Source organism: Branchiostoma lanceolatum, chromosome 5 (assembly GCF_035083965.1).
Source record: "Branchiostoma lanceolatum isolate klBraLanc5 chromosome 5, klBraLanc5.hap2, whole genome shotgun sequence".
Taxonomy (NCBI): domain Eukaryota; kingdom Metazoa; phylum Chordata; class Leptocardii; order Amphioxiformes; family Branchiostomatidae; genus Branchiostoma; species Branchiostoma lanceolatum.
The window spans coordinates 22,563,018-22,581,841 of NC_089726.1; the positions used below are offsets into that span (position 1 = coordinate 22,563,018).

At 43.1% G+C, this 18,824-nt stretch overlaps 2 protein-coding genes across 5 annotated transcripts in view; one reads left to right on the forward strand and one right to left on the reverse strand.

Moving 5' to 3' along the window:
• The window catches only part of LOC136435739 (isoleucine--tRNA ligase, cytoplasmic-like), a 161,076-nt gene that overhangs the window by 105,553 nt on the left and 36,699 nt on the right, over positions 1 to 18,824 (reverse strand). For all 4 annotated transcript variants that reach the window (XM_066429429.1, XM_066429428.1, XM_066429427.1 and 1 more), the window contains exon 5: positions 12,520 to 12,739. In XM_066429429.1, coding sequence (XP_066285526.1) covers positions 12,520 to 12,739 — 220 coding nt within the window. The remainder of the gene's footprint in view (positions 1 to 12,519; positions 12,740 to 18,824) is intronic.
• On the forward strand, positions 1,511 to 11,376 carry LOC136434426 (uncharacterized). Its single transcript, XM_066427216.1, has 3 exons — positions 1,511 to 3,008; positions 10,842 to 10,921; positions 11,147 to 11,376. The coding sequence occupies exons 1-3, from the start codon at positions 2,740 to 2,742 to the stop codon at positions 11,353 to 11,355; spliced, it is 558 nt and encodes a 185-aa protein (XP_066283313.1). The 5' UTR covers positions 1,511 to 2,739; the 3' UTR covers positions 11,356 to 11,376.

The following is an 18,824-nucleotide window of genomic DNA, read 5'->3' on the forward strand; positions in this document are numbered from 1 at the left end:
CGTTTAGTTTCACCTCTTCCGTACTGGTGTGTGATAGTGATTATTTTAACGGCGAACAGGGAAGTAAAAGAAGGGCATTTAAATTCTTAGTTACTGAAGATCATGCAGCTTTTGTGCATGCAGCCAGAACAGTGGGAACCCTGTCACAGATATACGTACCCTGTGTTACACATGCTTTGGCTGCTTGTCAAAAACCGGGATTTCTGATGCCCACCACCAGGGTAATACTATGCGGCACCTACCGCTTCAGCATTGACCGAAAACAGTACGCTCTCGCTGCAATTAGGTGCACCCCATCCTCAAACAACTCTACTCGATGGATATAGCCTTCAACAAGGAATGCAGAGCAGTTTTCCTTGACCCGCTTTACAAATAATTTCTAAGCTATGGTAGCGCAGTGCGCAACCTAAAAAATCTTTTCTCGCAGCTGCTAGCCGTGCAACAGTCAGTCGGGATCTTATTCCGCAAATGTAAGAACAGAGTGCATGTAACGCGATCTGCCACAAGTGGTGCCGCTATGTAGATGCCTGCCGTTCCCACATTGGCAGCCCTTTGATGTTGCGCCTGTACTAGACGCAGCACACCCAATTAACTGTCCACCAACCACTACAAGGAGTGGCGCCAAGAAGGCGGAGCCTACATGTATCTGTAGGTGGACATACTGTATATCTAATTATCTAGTCTGTCAATCACTGAGAAGCGCGGAACTTTATGTATAGCCCGGGAAACCGCGATGTTTCCCGAAAAGGCAGATATGTCAGTGATTGGTTTTATACATTTAACGAAAATTTAACGAAAATTTATGTCACAAGCCTTGTTATCGAGTTTGCTGAAAGTTCTTGTGAGCATCTCCTTGGTAAACATGGCGAAGTCCGGACCAAATACACTTCTGAACTGCTTCACGAAGGCCTTGACCAGTGCAGAAAACGACGCTGAAACTGCTACTGAGGGACAAGGGGAAGATGCCGAGTCAGACGTGGAGTCACATGCGGATTCACTCGCAGAATCAGACGTGAACGAGGAAGACATGTCGTCGGCGGAGCTGCCCAGTACCAAGCGAAAACGTATATACATATCGTTGGAGGAAAAAGAAGCCGTGGCTCCGCCACATGAAAGCTAGCGACTCAGAAAAAATGGTGTGCGATACATGCATCCAGTTTGGGAAAGCCGGGAACAAGAGCACGTTCATTACTGGCTGCACCACGATGAAGATTAGCAGTGTTACCACACATGAAAATTTGGACGCACACAAAGAGGCTGAGAAAAGGAAAGTTATGTCAGAACTGCCGCGTCAGGTTCATAACAAATTCCATTTCTTTCCTGTCAAAATTTATTGTAAATCGTATTCGAGCTGATTGATCCCGAATAAGGTTTGGAATAAATCATATCATATCCGTGCGTATCTTTGTTTTGATGGTTTAGACATAAGTTGTACATTCAACATGAAACAATAGACGGATTTTAAATCCCGCACGTCATACTTGTATGTCACTCTGACTCTGAGCCCACGTGGTCGAGACTGCTTTTGTGTTTACTGTATTAGCATGTTAACGATCGCTGGTAATCCCCACCCTATGATCGCATGTGGGTTTTGTTTATTTTGATATCAGAGGGACTGAATAAAAACGGTTCGATGAGAGGCAGTCTTTTTTGTGTGTGCGCCTCAGTGCACAAACAGCTCAACTGACAGAATTATTCAGTCTCCCACCTGGGCCTTCGTCGACGACCTGAACTTGATTGAATCAAGACTTCTCTCCCAACCATCCCAGCTTCAGAACGACCTCAACGAACTTTCCTGGTCAGACAACAACAGCATGAAACTGAACCCTGGCAAATGCAAGGCCATTCATATCTGCTTCTGCCGGACGCCCCCACCGCCAACCCCCCTCATCATCCACGGACACGAGCTGGAGGTCGTCAGCGTTGCCAAGTTCCTAGGAGTGACATTCCAAGCAGACCTGTGATGGGGAACTCACGTCATGGACATAACGACTAAAGGAAGCCAAAGACTGTACCTCCTCTGTCGACTACAACAATTCAACCTACCTTTGGAAGACCTGGTGACTGTATACACATGTTTCATCCGTCCCGTGCTCGAATACGCTGCTCCACTCTGGCACCCCGGCCTTACAAACGCACAACACAAGAAGATAGAGAGGATTCAGCGACGGGTAACGAAGATCATTATGGGACACAACTTCTCGTACAACCAGGCCTGTAAAGCTCTCAAATTACAGAGCCTCTACGACAGAAGAGAAGACCTGTGCCTGGAGTTTGGAATGAAACTGTCCAACTCAAACCTTTACCATCACTGGTTGCCAAACCGAAGGGGCGAAGTGACAAAGAGGGCAACAAGACAGAAATGTAAACTTGACCTCATACCAGCACGTACCAAGCGGTATGCCAACAGTCCCCTGCTATACATTGCCAAACTCTTGAACAACAAAGTGTATTAATGGAAATTTTATATAATGATGATTTTAATGTATTGATGATTTGTTGTATTTTATTATGTATGTACTGAAATTGTGTACTGAATTTCGCAATTCAGCCCTTTGGGGCTGTGAAGAGAATTCATTGAATAAACCAGTCATATTTTTTTTACATTTTGCACAGTATTATATGATGTACAACTGTAAAATTAGCGTATTTACTAGACACTAAATTTTCTGTTACAAACTGTAGGAAAGGCCCTTACCACTAGCTATACAACGAGTGGAACGACAGGACGTTTCGCAAATGGAAGTGTTATTCCGCACAGCGTTCTACTCGGCAAAGAACAGAAGGCCCTTCCGAGACTTTAAAGGCTTTGTGCAGTTGCAGAAATGCAATGGCGTCATCACCCTGGAGACACATATTTGTCGCAACTCACTGCCAGTGCCGCGCGCCATTGCTGATGGCCCGGGAACAGTGACAGATGTGGGTATGCTCCTGCTAAAACACATCAGCAACATCTGGTTGTCTTCCATTCAGGAGCACGTCGTTGTGTTCAGTTCAGTCGGTGACAGGTGACGTTTTTTCCCCGGATTCAGAAACCGATCTTGATAAACCTGGTGGTTCGTTCGTCACTTGTGACGAGGACCGCTGACATCCATCGGTTGGCTGTGGTATATGTGTCGCATGAGTCCAAATTTCCCGCTGTCGGGAGGCCGCTGTCGCGACGTCTCTAGACACACCGCCCGGAAATCTGACAGACACCTGCGGTGCTTGCATTTCGCCATCTTGTAGAAAGTATCGGGCGTAAGCATAACAAAAGCAAGAAACAAAATTGTATGATTGTACAACGGTAGACGGCGTCTCCCCGCCCGTATTAAACTACAATGCAAAGCCTTGTTTATGTGTAGATATTCCATGCTCATCACTCGTAAATGTGGGGAGGGGGGCACAAGTACGATAAATATATCCGCGGGGAAATGAATGCACGGCACAAAAGTCGCCGCGGATCCCGCGAATCTCTCTCTCTATATATATACCGGGGTCCAAGTAGACTTACAGTATGCTAATCAACGCGTGCTTTATGCCAATCGCCGAAACCCTGACTGCCGCTGACGCGAGCCCGACGTATTCTCTTTAGACGGAGTTTGAAGTTGACGGGGACTCCCGCTGTGCTGACGGGCGACGGCTTCGAAGCTGACGGGAGAAAATTTGTTGACAGCGGGACTACGTCGACGGGAATTGTCTTTACACGGGGTTCCCGCTGTCGCCAGTGGCGCTGACGCCAGTGGCGCTGACGGCAAAAGTATAATGTAAAGAGAGCCTAACACAACGTTGACAGGGTTGATTTAAAAGTTTGAAAATTTGAACAAGGTTGACTTCCCCAAAACTGAAAGTTGTAGATAGTATTGTCTTGATTATCCAAGGGATCTTATCTGATTGAAACTTCCTTGGATTATGTGACTTTTTGATGGAGATCTAAGTCATTCTGCATGGTTTGATAATGTTCCTAGCAAAACCAGTACAGGATAAGTAAAAGGAAAGGTTGTGTCATAATGAATCCCCAAATTATTGTGCTGGCAAATAGTGGAGAATGGCATCTTGATAGAGGACGTACTTGATAAATGTACATGGTGATCCATGAAGGATGTCAGATATAAAGAGTACAGAAAACTTTTAAAAAAGAAAAAGAGGGAATTCCATCAACATATCATGGACAAACTTTCTTCTCTCAGGGAAAAAGACCCCAGTGCCTTTTGGAAATTAGTTAAGAAGCTTAAACCTGACAAATCGGAACATAGTTGTCAAATATCAAATGAGGAATGGTTGCGACATTTTAGTACAGTAGACAAATCATCAACTGATGCTATTAACGATTCTGAAACTGTACTTCCACACGTCCAATCACACCCCACATCCCCCCTTACACCTGCAGAAAACTCGACACTAGACTCTCCGATAACAGCTGAGGAACTAAACACAGCCATTTCAAACCTAAAAAATAACAAATCCAGTAGCAGCGACATGATAACAAACGAAATGTTAAAATGCGGTAAACCAGTCCTACAGAAACCATTACTCCACTTATTCAACTCATGCTTACAAAACGGTTACTTCCCCGACGAATGGTCTCTCAGTCATATCTTTCCCATACATAAATCTGGCGACACATCACTCCCTGACAATTACCGGGGAATTTCTATAATTATTAGTTGTTTGGGGAAATTATTCACCTCTATTTTGAACAACCGTCTTGTGAATTATGCGGAACAGAACAGCCTTTTCAAACCTCAACAGGCCGGTTTTAGAAAGAAATATAGGACATCTGATAATTTATTTGTTTTGACCACTTTAGTCAGCAAATACCTCAGTAAAAATGCTCGAATTTATGCATGCTTTGTAGATTTCAGCAAAGCTTTCGACTCCGTTTGGCGAGCTGGTCTACTGTTCAAACTAAACAACCTTGGTATAGGAGGAAAGTTCTTAACGACCATAAAAAACATGTATTCAAAAACCACAAATTGCATTAAAACCGATCGCGGTCTCACTGACACGTTTTTAACTAAATGCGGGGTTCGTCAAGGCTGTAATCTGTCTCCAACCTTGTTTAATTTATTTATCAGCGACATAACAAATGAATTTGATCATGCTTGTTGTAATTCTCCTGTACTTCACAATATGAAAGTTCCATGTCTTCTGTACGCGGATGATTTAGTATTATTTTCCGAGTCCCAACAAGGCTTGCAATCGTGTCTGGTTAGATTAGAAAAATATTGTTTATACTGGAATTTGAAGGTGAATTTAAAAAAGACCAAAGTAATAGTCTTCACTAAAGGAGGTCGATTACCAAAAAATTGTATCTTTATGTTCAATGATAATGTCATAGAAATTGTATTGTCTTACTGTTACTTAGGTATAGTTGTAAGCGCGGCTGGTACGTTCAAGGCCAATAACAAACAATTATCCAGCAAAGGACTAAAATCTTTGTTCAGTATCAGACAATCACTAGATAACGCTGATGCCTCACTAACAGTCAAAAACAAACTTTTCGACACATGTGTTAAACCCGTTCTACTATATGGGTCTGAGATATGGGGGTCCTTCAAAACCCCAAAGTTTTGTCCTATTGAATCCGTACACTTAAAATTTTGCAAATACGCACTTAATCTTCCAAGAACAGCTTGCAACCTTGCAGTACGGGCAGAACTAGGGAGGTACCCCCTTCACCTAGAGGCCTCCCTAAACGCCATTAAATGCTTTCTTAGGATGCGCCACAACGTACCAGCTGACAGTTTACAAGCCGACGCCCTGTTATGCCAACTTCAATTAGAAGCCAATGGCAAAAAATGCAGGGCGTCCGGTGTCCGTAACATGCTAGAGGAATGCGGTTATGCCTTTGTTTGGAGCCCACAAGTATCCTTAGGAACGAATTTCTCACATATCATTAACTCCATTAGTCAACGATTAAAAGACATCTATATTCAAACATTCTCAGCCGAAATTCACAACGATAACAGGGATAAATCTTACAGCAACAAACTCCGAACTTACCGTCTGTTTAAGTCATTGTATAAAGAAGAAGAGTATTTATCCATTAGCAACATCAAACACAGAGTGGCTACTACTAAACTCCGGGTTAGCTGTCACAGATTACATGTCGAAACAGGAAGGCACAACCGCACGCCTCTACAACATAGACTTTGTCAACATTGTAATTTAAATCGAGTAGAAGATGAGCAACACTTCGTCCTAGACTGTAAATTATAAGATAGCGAAAGAAGTGTATTTTTTAACCTTATTAAAGAAAAATTCCCATATTTCGAATATCTTAATGCAACAGACAAATTCATATATTTATTACGCCTGGATAATCCTTGTATTAGAAATATTGTCTGCTCATATATTTACACATGTACAAAGAAGCGAGAAGAAGTCGACTCTACTGGACTAGCTTAGTTTAATAACACCTTTTGTCTACACTATATGTTTACAGCTTGTATTGTTGTATTATGTCCTTGTATGTTCCATGTTAGACGACCTGTACCTAGCCCCGCGGGGCATGAATGCACAATAAAGGTTTCATTCTAATTCTATAATGTTGATATAATATAGGGACAAGGGAGGAGCATGGGGCGCGACGAAGGCGTGGACCCCATAACTCATATGGATGATCCAAGAAGTGCGCAGTGGGTATAGGTTACTATTCCCACTGCAAACTGATTGGATCAGACTAATGAGTTCACCTGAGCATACCTTATAAGTACAGGAGAGACAGACTACCCACTGTCACTTCAGCGGATCCATCCAACACTTACCGAGGGAGCGTGACGGAGACTGATCCAAAGGATAGGGGAATGGGAGGGGGAGGAAAAATGAAGACGTAATTTGGGAGACGGCGCGAACTGTTTTCCCCACCCACCCACCCTCTATGATAACATGTTAAAGTAACGTGACTGGTCAGGATCTGTTGCGCGACTTCGGCGTGGACCCCATAACTCATATGGATGATCCAAGAAGTGCGCAGTGGGTATAGGTTACTATTGAAATTGTGCTCATGGAAAGAAAAAATGGCCAATTATCATCTATTTTTTTGCACAATACATCAGATTAGGCTAGTCTTATCATAAAACTCAGTTCTTGATTAATTTTTTTCATCACAAAATAGTTAGATGCAGATTTTAAAAATTGCGTTATTAAAGTGCACTGATATAACGCATATTTTAGGCTAATTTTGGGCATTAAATTGGTCACAGCATAATGTTTTGAACATTTATTTACCAACAAACTGCAGAATTGTCTGGAAAATGATTGTATTTGGATAATAAGATTAGAAAATACCAACAGGATGTGATAAAAGCAACCTAAGAAGACGATAAAGATGAAAGATGCTATTGGCGCACCCTGATCTTGGAATAGCCGAATGTTTGCTACCGTAAAATTCCTATTTACGTACGCACTTTTTAAACTTTTCAAGTTGCAAGCAGGTGCTCCAGGCTGACGCTAAAGTCGGGGTGCGTACGTTAGGAGGGGTTCTTCCTCGGAAAAATCGCACATCCGCATGAGAGTATGGTACATCTTTATGAAAATGAAGTGTGGAATGCTACCACACAATCAATCAGTAATAAAGAATAAATAATACATAATATATTATATCTAAATTGTTTGATATTTTCTACCCAGAAACATTTTCTCAGTAAGTTGAACATAGCGGGCCGCTACGATGTCTGCCTACAAACCGACGCTGTAAATCACCTGCTATGCTGTTTTTTCACCCAGCGTATCGGCGAAAAAAGACAAATACCGTAGTAAAAATGCAAAGGCACGCGCCTCCGCTGTTTCGCAGGAAGCCATCCAGCTATCAGCTCCAAGGGAGGTGCCAATTACTAAATTAGCACCCGGACCCCGCCCTACCGCTCCGATCTTGTCTCGCCGCCCCTCCCACCCGGGAAAATCCCATTGCCGCTCGTGTGCCGCTGGCAGCATCGCGCGAAAACGTAAACAATAGCTGAGTAGGTCTCCATGTGCACAATCTGCGGGGCGGTTCCCGACTATTAGAACAGCCGTAAATGTATCAGATTCCCGGGAAATCTCCTTATTTGGAAGTTAACAGTCCGCAGTTGACCAACACAGAAGCTGTTCTTTGTAAAATATTCCTTTCTCTGTCAGCGCGGGAATATAGAATTGATTCTTAACTGTATTTCTGACAAATTTCTAGAGCAAGGTTACGTCATTTTCCCATCCATAACAGGGAATTAATGCACGGAAAATTCATTTTTACAAAGAGAGGAAGATAAAGTTTCAACTTATTTATAAGCTTCGCCATGATTGGACAATTCGGCTACTGCAAATTTGTGGCAACGCCCACAAACCGCCGACTTTCCTTTAAGTAGACTTTCTGCCTCCGACGTCGCCATGGTCGCGACTGTCATCAAAGGCTGCCGACTGTCAATCAGCGGCAACTTTGTGGGAAAACGCGCGAGTTGGATCTCCGTGTGCTAGTTAACAGCGAACCTATGGCGATGTTACGTTCCCTGAACTTTCCCACAGCGATGCTTGTACAAAGTTTTTATTAGACGGAAGTTCCACGTTATCTGTAAGACGCAGAACAGCGGTTTCGGCTTCCTGGAACGGGCCGGCGGCGTATATATTTTGGGGAAGGGGGTGACGCGATTTCTTAGACGGGCCAAGGTTCTTTAAATGCCGCGGCAAGGGACTTTTGTATTAGGACTTTCGCCGCCGACCGCCGAGGGAAGATCGCCTCGGCGGCGATTTTTCTGGAAACATGCCTGCGTTGAAGCGTAGTATACCAGGAATATCGCTTCCTATTTCGCACTGAAGAGAACTTCTGACAGTGACGATTGTTGCGCTTCGACTTAGGACAGCCGGACACAGCCAAAAAAAGGAAAACTGGTATCGACTATTGATATTGTTGAGTAGCTAAATAAACTATTGATATTGTTGTTTCTGAGTTTCAAGTTGTCTTTCACCAGAAATATTGTATGTCAAGGTCATGTGGAGAAGTTGATTGACTGCCACGATTATCATTAAGGATTGCAAGGCGGCTGATTTTTTCTCTTAGTGCTAAAAAAGTAATATATATCGTGGCGCTTATACTTCTAGTACATATTTCTGACCATTAAAGGTCCATAAATCTTCCTATTAATTATTCAGAAATACGCGAAAATGTTTGTCCCAGGCGCTCCCACAGGGGCGCAGCCGCTTTGCTGGAAGCGTTGTGCGCATGGGCACTCGCGCCGTGGAGAGAGAATGGCGGCCATGTTTTCTCATGCTGTACACAAGTTACGGCCCGACTCGACGCGATTTTGACCGGAAAAACTGATTTTATAGCATTGGTACGTATTGGTACGTACTGTCACTGATTTTTTTTCTGGTTAACATCCTTTAATATGCATGTTCAACTTCTAGAGCTTTCTTGAAAAAGTGAAAAGATAACAACTGATATGGAGAACCTACAGCTGATAAGACACAAAAATATGTAGTAATTCTGTTCTACATTTGATAGGTGTACAGTGCAAAAGAGACTTGATACTCGAAACAAAAAAGGATGACACCCATGTATGTATTGCTTATTTTGAATGACTTAAATTATATATATATGTGGTTGAACATTCTCTTCCATTCCACCACATGATCGCACTTGGCAAACCACCTCCACTTCCTTAGTCCCTACATACAACAGAGAAAACAAAAAGACATTTCAGTCCTATTCTTGAGGCATATAATCTTAGTAATACCTCCCACAGTTTTAATACGAATTCATAAACATAAAGGGGGCAAAAGTAGCTTAGGTACAATATGTATACAATACCATACGTGCAGCTATCGGTATTCTAAGCAAAAAGAACGGATGAAACAAATATTGAATGTGAAGGGTGTGCGTGTAAATGACGGGCAAGGTATAGAAGGTGACCTACTTTACCTCAGCCGCGGACGGTCTAACCGCCCACCCAGCTTTTTTTTTTACAGTTTAGATACAAACTATGCCCCATTCTTTCACAATATCCATTTTCTCTTTTTTTGATACGGTTTGTACATGGCTGGGCAAGTTTTGGGGCGGCCTACGCGCGTCCGTAGTTGACGAAGAGGCCGCCATGTTTAAATGTTTCCGCCCGCCCGCTGACAGGCGGCGTGGCACGTAAACAACTTGGGGGAGGGAGTACAGTGCGGGAACGGCAGCAAACACTCACAATCTCGTCAGTTTCTCGCCTTTTGCGGGACTTCGCGAGAGTTCAGCAGCTGTTTTGGGGTCACAACAGGTCAATCTAGTATGGAGGGTCCACGCTGCCGATTTTGGTGCTGTTTCGTTGCATTTTGCGGCGAAAACGTCGATTTTGCGGCCGATTAGCACATTTAATGGCCATAACACATTTTTATTTTCTATAATTAAGAAGAAGTGAAGGTAAATTATCGCTTTTATTGCCGGATTCGTTTACAGAACCTTTCAATCTTCACACTCGCGTTCGCGCCAAGGGGTGATGTATGCGGTTCGGCAGATACGGAGACTTAATTAAAACCTAATTAAAAATCAATAATTTCGCTATAAATATAGTTCATTACAATATTTTCGTTGGCGCCAGCGCCAGTTTGTAGCTTTTATCATTATCCATCAAAAAAATGAAGTTTTGTGTTGTTGGGAATTTCCAAAGTTCTGTATTTTTTCTTCGAAAATATTTATGACAAGGGCAATAAAACATGATGACGTCATCCATATGGTTCCAAAAACTATTTTTGGAGTCCTTATGTTCTTTTCTACCAATATTCAGTACAAGGCCATTTTTCTCTCACTTCTTTACTGGTAAAATAGTACAAAGTCAATTTCACTAGATTAGCCGCCCTGCAAACCTTAATATGACCCTCAAAACTGAAAAAAAAAGCCTTCTCAATAGCCTAAAATGCAAGAGCTTCCGGCAGCCCCCGAACCCCTGCCCCGATGCTGTGAAAAAACCTGGCGAGAACGTTAACACTGGTAACCCTTTAAGTTGGTAAACATCATTGGAAGGATGATCATTCATGTCAACCTCTTTAACTATCCACCGACATGCTGGAGAAGGGGTGCGTACGTTAGGAGGGTTTTTCCCCTGAACGTTTCAACTCACTGAGTCAGGCCTGCAATCGTCCCCAAATCGGGGCTGCGTACGTTAGGAGGGGTGCGTACGTAAATAGGAATTTTACGGTAATCTTAAGGTTGCAGTGGCTTCTTCCAAGTTCTTTTCCATCCTATGTGACAGTTCTACGGATTCATCAAATGTCCAGGGGGAAATTGTGTACATTCAGTACCTTCTACATGATGAAAGACCAACTACAAAACTAGTTGCATTAAAACCGGTTGAAAAGGCAGATGCTGAGTCTATCACACGTGTTGTTGTTGAAGCAATAGAAAGGGATCTAGGTGCAGGATAAGTTAGTCGCTGAAGGTGTTGACGGAGCGAATGTAATGATTGATATATCAGGAGTTGTCACCCGACTGAGCAATATGTCTCCCGGGAATCATGTTCTGGGCCTTCATTGCTCAGGGCACAAGCTAGAGATGGTATTCAAATACACTCTCAACGAGGTTCAGTACTTCAAACGTGTAGTTGACACACTCCAGACATTATACAAATTCTATAAGAACTCTCCGCTAAACCTCTCTGATCTGAGAATAACTGGGAAAACATTGAACCTCACAGCTCTGAAGCCTTTAAGTACAATTGGCACTACATGTAGGTGGCTTGGCCACACAGAGCGTGCACTTAGTGTGGTAGAAAGGAGCTATGCTGCACTCATCACACACTTGGAACAGGTGGTAGAGACTGGTACAGGTGATAGCACTTAGCCAAAGGCCTGCTACAGATTTTGAAGTCGTTAAAGTTTGTTATGTTCATGCAATTCGTCCTGTATGTTTTCAAGTTCCTGGCGCCCCTTAGTGCATGTTTCCAGCAGAGAGATGTGACACTAGAAATGGTGAAGACCAAAGTGTCAACGGTCAAGTTAAAGCTGTAAGAGCTGAGCAGAGACAGATCAAAAATGAAGAAGAAAATGAAGCATGGCATCGAGGAAGATGATGAAGGAGTAAAGTACAAAACACTGCGCCTGACAAGGGGACAAGCAAGGGAAGATGGAGTGGTGGAGGAGGCAGTGCAAGTTCTGTCTACCATTGACTACCACCTTGATGGCCGGTTTAAGGATACCTTCCTCAACAATGATGTTATCAACGCAGCACTTGCCTTTGATCCTTCTACATGGCCACCTACTGCTGAAGCCCTGGCCAGCTATGGTGAGGACACCCCTGGGATGTCAATGTCATCCATAAAATTTACTTGCTGTGGCCTTATGTAAATCATCACAAAAACCAATGACAAATAAGTTATCTACATATCAAATGTCATGACAAGAGTTATTCTCTTTCAAAGTTTGAAACACGATCAGCTTCTGCAGTTCCAAAAAAGCCGCTAGGGGCCCCAAATCTACACAACTTACTCTCCCTCCCAAGAGCTATGTAGCACTCAAAAATCTTGATGGTCGCATGTCTAGAGTCAGAGTAAAAAGTCAGAAATAGCCCAAGTGTGGCTTCGATTCCCTTACCAGCTGGGTCCTGCACATCCTTGTAGTTCTGGTTGGACTCAAAGTTGGACAGTGGAGTACTGCAGGCTGTGGAGTATGGCATGACCTTGAACCCTTGGTACACCAGGCCTTTGTCATACAACTGACGGAACACCCACCAGATGGACTCCATGAACCATGGGTAAAGTGTCTTGTAGTCGCGGTCAAAGTCAATCCAGCGGCCAAGTCGTGTCACAACATCCTGGGAAGAATGAGCAGAAGTATAATATCACACAATACAATGAAATCTATTCATTCCTGCAGTTCAAACTAGAGTTTCACAGCCTCATACCATCGCCAATACTTTTAGTCTTAAAGGGGCATATTGTGACATGAACATAAAACAAAATTCTTTGTTTTTGATTATTTTTCTACATCATTAGTTGAATCTACCTTATTACACTGCACAGCAATATTCATCATGTAAGGATGCGACTTTGTAGTGTCGTGCGAACGTCTTGAAAAAATTATATACGCCATCCCCGCCGCCGCTTGAAATTCTTATTATTTTTGGCCGCCATCTTATCCAACATTCCGACAAACCACCGAACACGCGATCGAACGCCCGACGTTCTGAAGTTTGTTTACTTGTGGTGATTTTCCTGTGACGCTCGAACTCCGACCATAACGGTCGATTCGGATTTTTCGTAGCGTTCTACGCTGGCTTATTTGCATATTAACTTGCGGGACGCAAGTTAATATGTAAATGGACCAGATTTTACACGTTTTGCGTTTTTCGTCGTTGATTCATGCTGGAAATGTGACAAAATGACGGGAATATGTTGGAAATAAGTAACAAATAAGTTACAAATGTGAATCTTAGTGTAGATCTTTCAAATTCTTACTATTTGTAGTTTTTGCCCACCAGATTCTACAATATGCCCCTTTAATGGCTGGTGTATTTAGGGTATTTACATAATGTATCATTGATTTTACAAAAAAGGTCCTCATTTTTATTAACTACATCAATTGATCATCTTCTCCACCCAAATAACAGAGGTTGTCCAAAGTATAACAGTGCTATCTTAGCAAAGAAGGCTATTGTAGCATTTTTCCCCATAATTTATATTGAATGATGTTCATATTCACATAACTTCCAGATGCCACAATTGCTGTCATTTACATGCGCAGATCCAGAGGGGCACCTGGCGCCCCCCCCCTCCCTTTAGGATTTTCAAGCCTCCAAAAATATATTCTGGTTGTCATAGTTTTTAGAATAGACTAGTTTTATTAGATTGATTTGTCATTTTCCATAGAGCTGAACAACTCGAGCAATTAATTTCAGTCATTCATGAACACAATTTCTCGCATTTTGAGAGGCAAATTTTTACTGCCGCCATTGACGTTATGATGGCAGTACTTAAATGGGAAGGACTCCCACAAAAGTTGCCTTTAAAAACGCTGGAAATTGGTAGACTATGCTGTCACACACGTTGCTGCTTATCTATCACACGCTGTGTTTTCAGGTACGTAACGTGAGTACCGACCAAGTTTCAGATTGGACATGGAAAATACTATTACCGAAAAACCTTTGATGAAACCGGCTACCATATCAGTTATCTAGCTTTGAAACTTTGAAACTTTGAAACTTTATTGACAAATACCACATCGCAGACTGGAAAGTCTGAATTGGCGAGTATTTTCACATTTGCTCGCATAAAAATTATGTGATTATATATAAATATACAAAGTTTACCAATGGTGCTATTCAAAAAGACTTTTCATTTACAACACAGAACACGACGTGAGGACAGTTGACGTTGTAAACATTGAAACATTCGAAACGTGACAGGATTGTATTGTTTGGTACAATGGAGTAGGGAAAACATGGAATTGTTAAGGAGATCAGTCACTTGTTCAGCAGGGATACAAGGTACGGAATCGGAGAGTTTTTGAGTCTGTTGGTGCGGCAGAGTGGTGTGTTAAGTTTCTGTTTGTTTCTGGAGTTCCGGCCGGATATGTCCCTTCTTGTGCTCGGAAGCCAGTCCCTGAAGTTGGACTCCATCAGAGATCTTGCAAAGTTGAGACACAAGTCCTCTCTTCTTTGTGCCAGTGTTTTCAGTCCTAGCTGTTGCAGGGCGTGGGAGTAGCCAGTGTAGTCGTTGCCCAGTATAATCCGGCAGGCACGTTTTTGGATCTGTTCGAGTTTCTCAGTTTGCAGTTTGGTGAGGCCAGATGTCCAGGCAGGTGCAGCGTATTCTAGGATCGGTCTGATATAGCATGTGTAGATCGTGATCAGGTCATTACGCGATAACATGAACCTTTTGAGTCTTTTGAGGAGGTAGAGTTTCTTTGCGGCATTTCCCACCATCTGCTTGACTTGGACGTCCCAATGAAGGTTGTTCTGGATGTGGAGTCCAAGGATCTTAAGGCTGGGCGCGACAGCTAGCGGTGCATTGTTGACTCGCAGTGGTGGCAGAGGGGGATAGTTCCAACAGAATGTGATGTGCATAGCAAGGCATTTAGAGTCGTTTAGTAGCATATGGTTGTTTAAAGTCCATTGGCATAACTGATCCAGATCAGACTGTAGGGTTGAAGGTTGTTTAAGCAGTCTTGATTGGAGCATGTTCATATCATCCACGTATTTCCATACCGGACTAGAGGCATCAGAAGCAGCATCGTCAATCAATACCAGGAATAATATGGGGCCTAGTAGAGTTCCTTGCGCAACTCCACATGTCAGGTGTTCCCACTCTGAGAGAGCTCCACGGTAGCGCACGCGCTGTTTCCTGTCTGATATGAAGCTGGCCACCCACGGTATGAGTTCAGGTCGGAGTCCCATGGTTAACAGTTTGGTAATGACGGTGTGATGGTGGACTCTATCAAAAGCTTTGGAAAAGTCTGTAGCTACGAGAGTGCATACTGTAGATGGTTTGTCCGTCCCCTTGAATAGGCTGTCTACCAGACTGACGAGTGCATGCACTGTAGACCGCCCTTTAAGGCTGCCAAATTGTCGGTTGTCGAATGTAATGTCTTTCAAAATCCAAGAAAGGGCAAAATGTTCCGCTATCTTTGAAAACTGGGAAGTCAGGGAGATGGGTCTCAGTTGATCGATCTTGGCTGGTTTGGTTTTTGGTACCGGTACCACAACTGCTTGTTTCCACTGACAGGGCACTATGCCGCTTGCGAACGAGGCGTTGAGAACATGGCAGAATGGAGAGCTGATTTCACAAGCGAATTCCTTCAAGAGTTTCAGTGGTATGTTATCCGGTCCCGGTGCCTTGTTTGTTTTCACTGCTAGGAGGCGCTTGTAAATGTCCCAGACTTGCAGGGTGGGCAGCTGTTGTGGTGCCGGGAGAAAGGCGGGCAGTTGAGTAAAATCCAGCGCAGGAAGAGCTTTGGAGACTTCAGCAAATTTGGCATTTATGGCATTGGCAATGGTGGTGCTGTCTTCAGAGTCGAGCCCTGGGAGTGTGATTCCACAGTCAGACGTTCTCACGTTAGCCATATTCATGATTTCTTGATACCACTGTCTTGGGTTGGCTGCCTTTAGGGATGAGACCCTGTCTGTGTAATATGTCTTCTTTGCTTTGGCCAGTGCTTCCCATTGATTTTCAGTTTCTTGTTCATTCGTTTGTTCTCGACCAAAGAGCTTTATCTCCCTAACACCGAGAGTTCCCCGTGAACTTTACTTAACACGGAAAGCTAAGTAAACATGAACTGACAAGTAATACTCAAACACCCTCCAGTTTAATTCCGGACTTTCAGTTTAATTCCGGACTGACCTCTCATATCTCAGCAACCTTACATCTACTTTGGCTAATATTGTATACTATACGTAAAAATGATGTAAGTTAGAAATACGTAGCAGCCATCCATGACCCCCTGCAGATTAGCCCAAATCTGCAAAAATCTGCAGAAATCTGCAGATTTCTATGACCTTGAGCCAGAAATCTGCAGAAATCTGGGTCTTGAGCCAGAAATCTGGCTCAAGTCTCAGATTTCTGGCTCAAGACTCAGATTTCTGCAGATTTCTGGCTCAAGGTCACAGAAATCTGCAGATTTCTGCAGATTTGGGCTAATCCGCAGGGGGTCATCGATGGCTACTACGTATTTCTTACATCATTTTTACGTATAGTTTACAATATTAGCCCAAGCAGATGTAAGGTTGCTGAGATGGGAGGTCAGTCCGGAATTAAACTGGAAGTCCGGAATTAAACTGGAGAGTTTTTAATTCCCAGACTGTAGTTTATTTACAAACATAAAGTTACACTGACAACCAGCTGGCGTAACCAGGTATGAAACAAGTAAGTGACGATAGAATAGATGCATTTGTGAGTGAAAGAAGCAGGGCAGGTAAATTACCATCAAAAGAGTCCACATGACATCAAGGCCGGTTCAATGTAGGGTCGATGCTAGAAAATTTATAATCCTTTGGTGACAAAATCGTGTCCACCAGCCTAGACAGTCCTACTGCCATGGAAACTTAAGAAATTTGTGTCTCTACAGAATCGAAATGCCCAAATGCCGCGAGCATCAGCTCCAGGTTTGCTTTCACACCGTGTACGTACTATTCCCGTTTCCTACGTATGCATCATGCAGTCGTGCTACTAGCCAATGATGAGGCCTTTGCGTCAATTTTCCAAAATCGCAACACAAATTTGACAAGATGGCTGTAATCGCTGTGCACACAGCATCCAAGCATAATAAAAGAGGGAGATCGCAATCACATTGCATGTTGATAAACATTGTAATACTTGTCTGCATAAAATTGAAGGATTAAAAGAAGTTTGGGTGTGATTTCAGTGATTTGTATTGATTTCTAGAAAAGATATCAAAATTCATGTATCCATGTGTTTGGTTTTGTACTTTGTTGCGTTGTGATGCTGTCAACATTCAGGCGTTTCATGTTTGGCGCGAACCTTACGCTGAGTTCGTCCCAGTTCAAGACATATCCGCTTGTAGAATCTTTAGCACAGCGAATATCCGTATTGCTGTTATTAAAAATGTTACAATGGGGAACAACAACAGCAGTATGGTTCCTTGTTGTGAATCTTCCCCGAGGCCGTAGGACCGTCGGCACTTTTCTTGCCACCGAAAATCTTCTTTGAGATTATGGCGGGGCGTGCCGCAGTGTGTCAGTGGCCCAGCGTGAGTTTGATGTTTTTGAGGCGTGCCGCGCCCCGCCCCCGATCACGGACTGCTAACAATGCGTAACCAAAAACTTTGGAAGTACACCGTAGGTTTCCTTCTTATCGAAACAAGGCTGTTGGTCTATGATTCCCGTCCCACTGTTGACGGTAATTAGCCTCCTTTTTTTAATTTTTTGGAGACGCAGTCGCATTTTGAAACAAATCATGGTTGAGGAATAATGCGTCCACGAAGTGCCGGGGTTGGATCTTTCCCACCAAGCCCGAAGCTTCGGTGGACAACACTAAATGACCATGCGCATTTGTCATTCTTCGCAGCAAAATGTGTGTCGAAATGTTAAAAATGGACGGCCAGGTGAGATTTGGTATCATTTGACGGACGGACGTCCTTCTGCCGGACTTCACGTAAAAAAAATCGCTATCCCGCCGAGGTTTATTTTGCTCAGAAATGGCTCTAAAATGCACCAAAGAGCATCTAGATTTTAAAAAGTTTCAGGGGGAGGCCCCCCCCAGATCCCCCCAACCAGAGGGGGTTCCACCCCCTCTCGTGCTCTCCGCCCGCACAGCTTACACTGCGCATTCGTGGCCTTCGGCCAGGACTGAGGTTGCGCCTCCCGTTCCAAAAATCCTGGATCCGCCGATGATTTACCAGAATGGGATTATAGTAATTTCTCATTAATTATGCCAATAAGGTCTTCATTTGCATATTTTCTATGTATCAACATTCCTCTCTTCCTCAGTTACAAACGTTACGAGGCTAAGTAAATAGTTGAATACTCCTATCATGGAACGTAGTGGGTTTACAAAAGTCCTGATTACTCATGCAATCAAGATTCGGCTTTTCATAATTACCATTTGATTATACCAAGCATCACCTAAGCTATCCATATAAAAACAATCATGATGAGTCGTAAGTCCCTTCTTGAGTTATAATTTTTTCTCATTAAGAATGCAAATGAGGTGTGATTGATTAGTATCTATCAATACAATGTATTTCTCAGGCACATGTCACATGTTTGAGAGTCTATGATGAAATACAGTGGACGTACAAACCTTCCTCATTAATCATAAAAATTACATTCTGATTTGCATAATTAGTATCATATTATGTAAATCGTCATTTAAGCTATTTACCTAGCAAAAGCTATTGCCATCCTACCCGCATGACAAACATCAATACAATCCATCCAAGCCTTC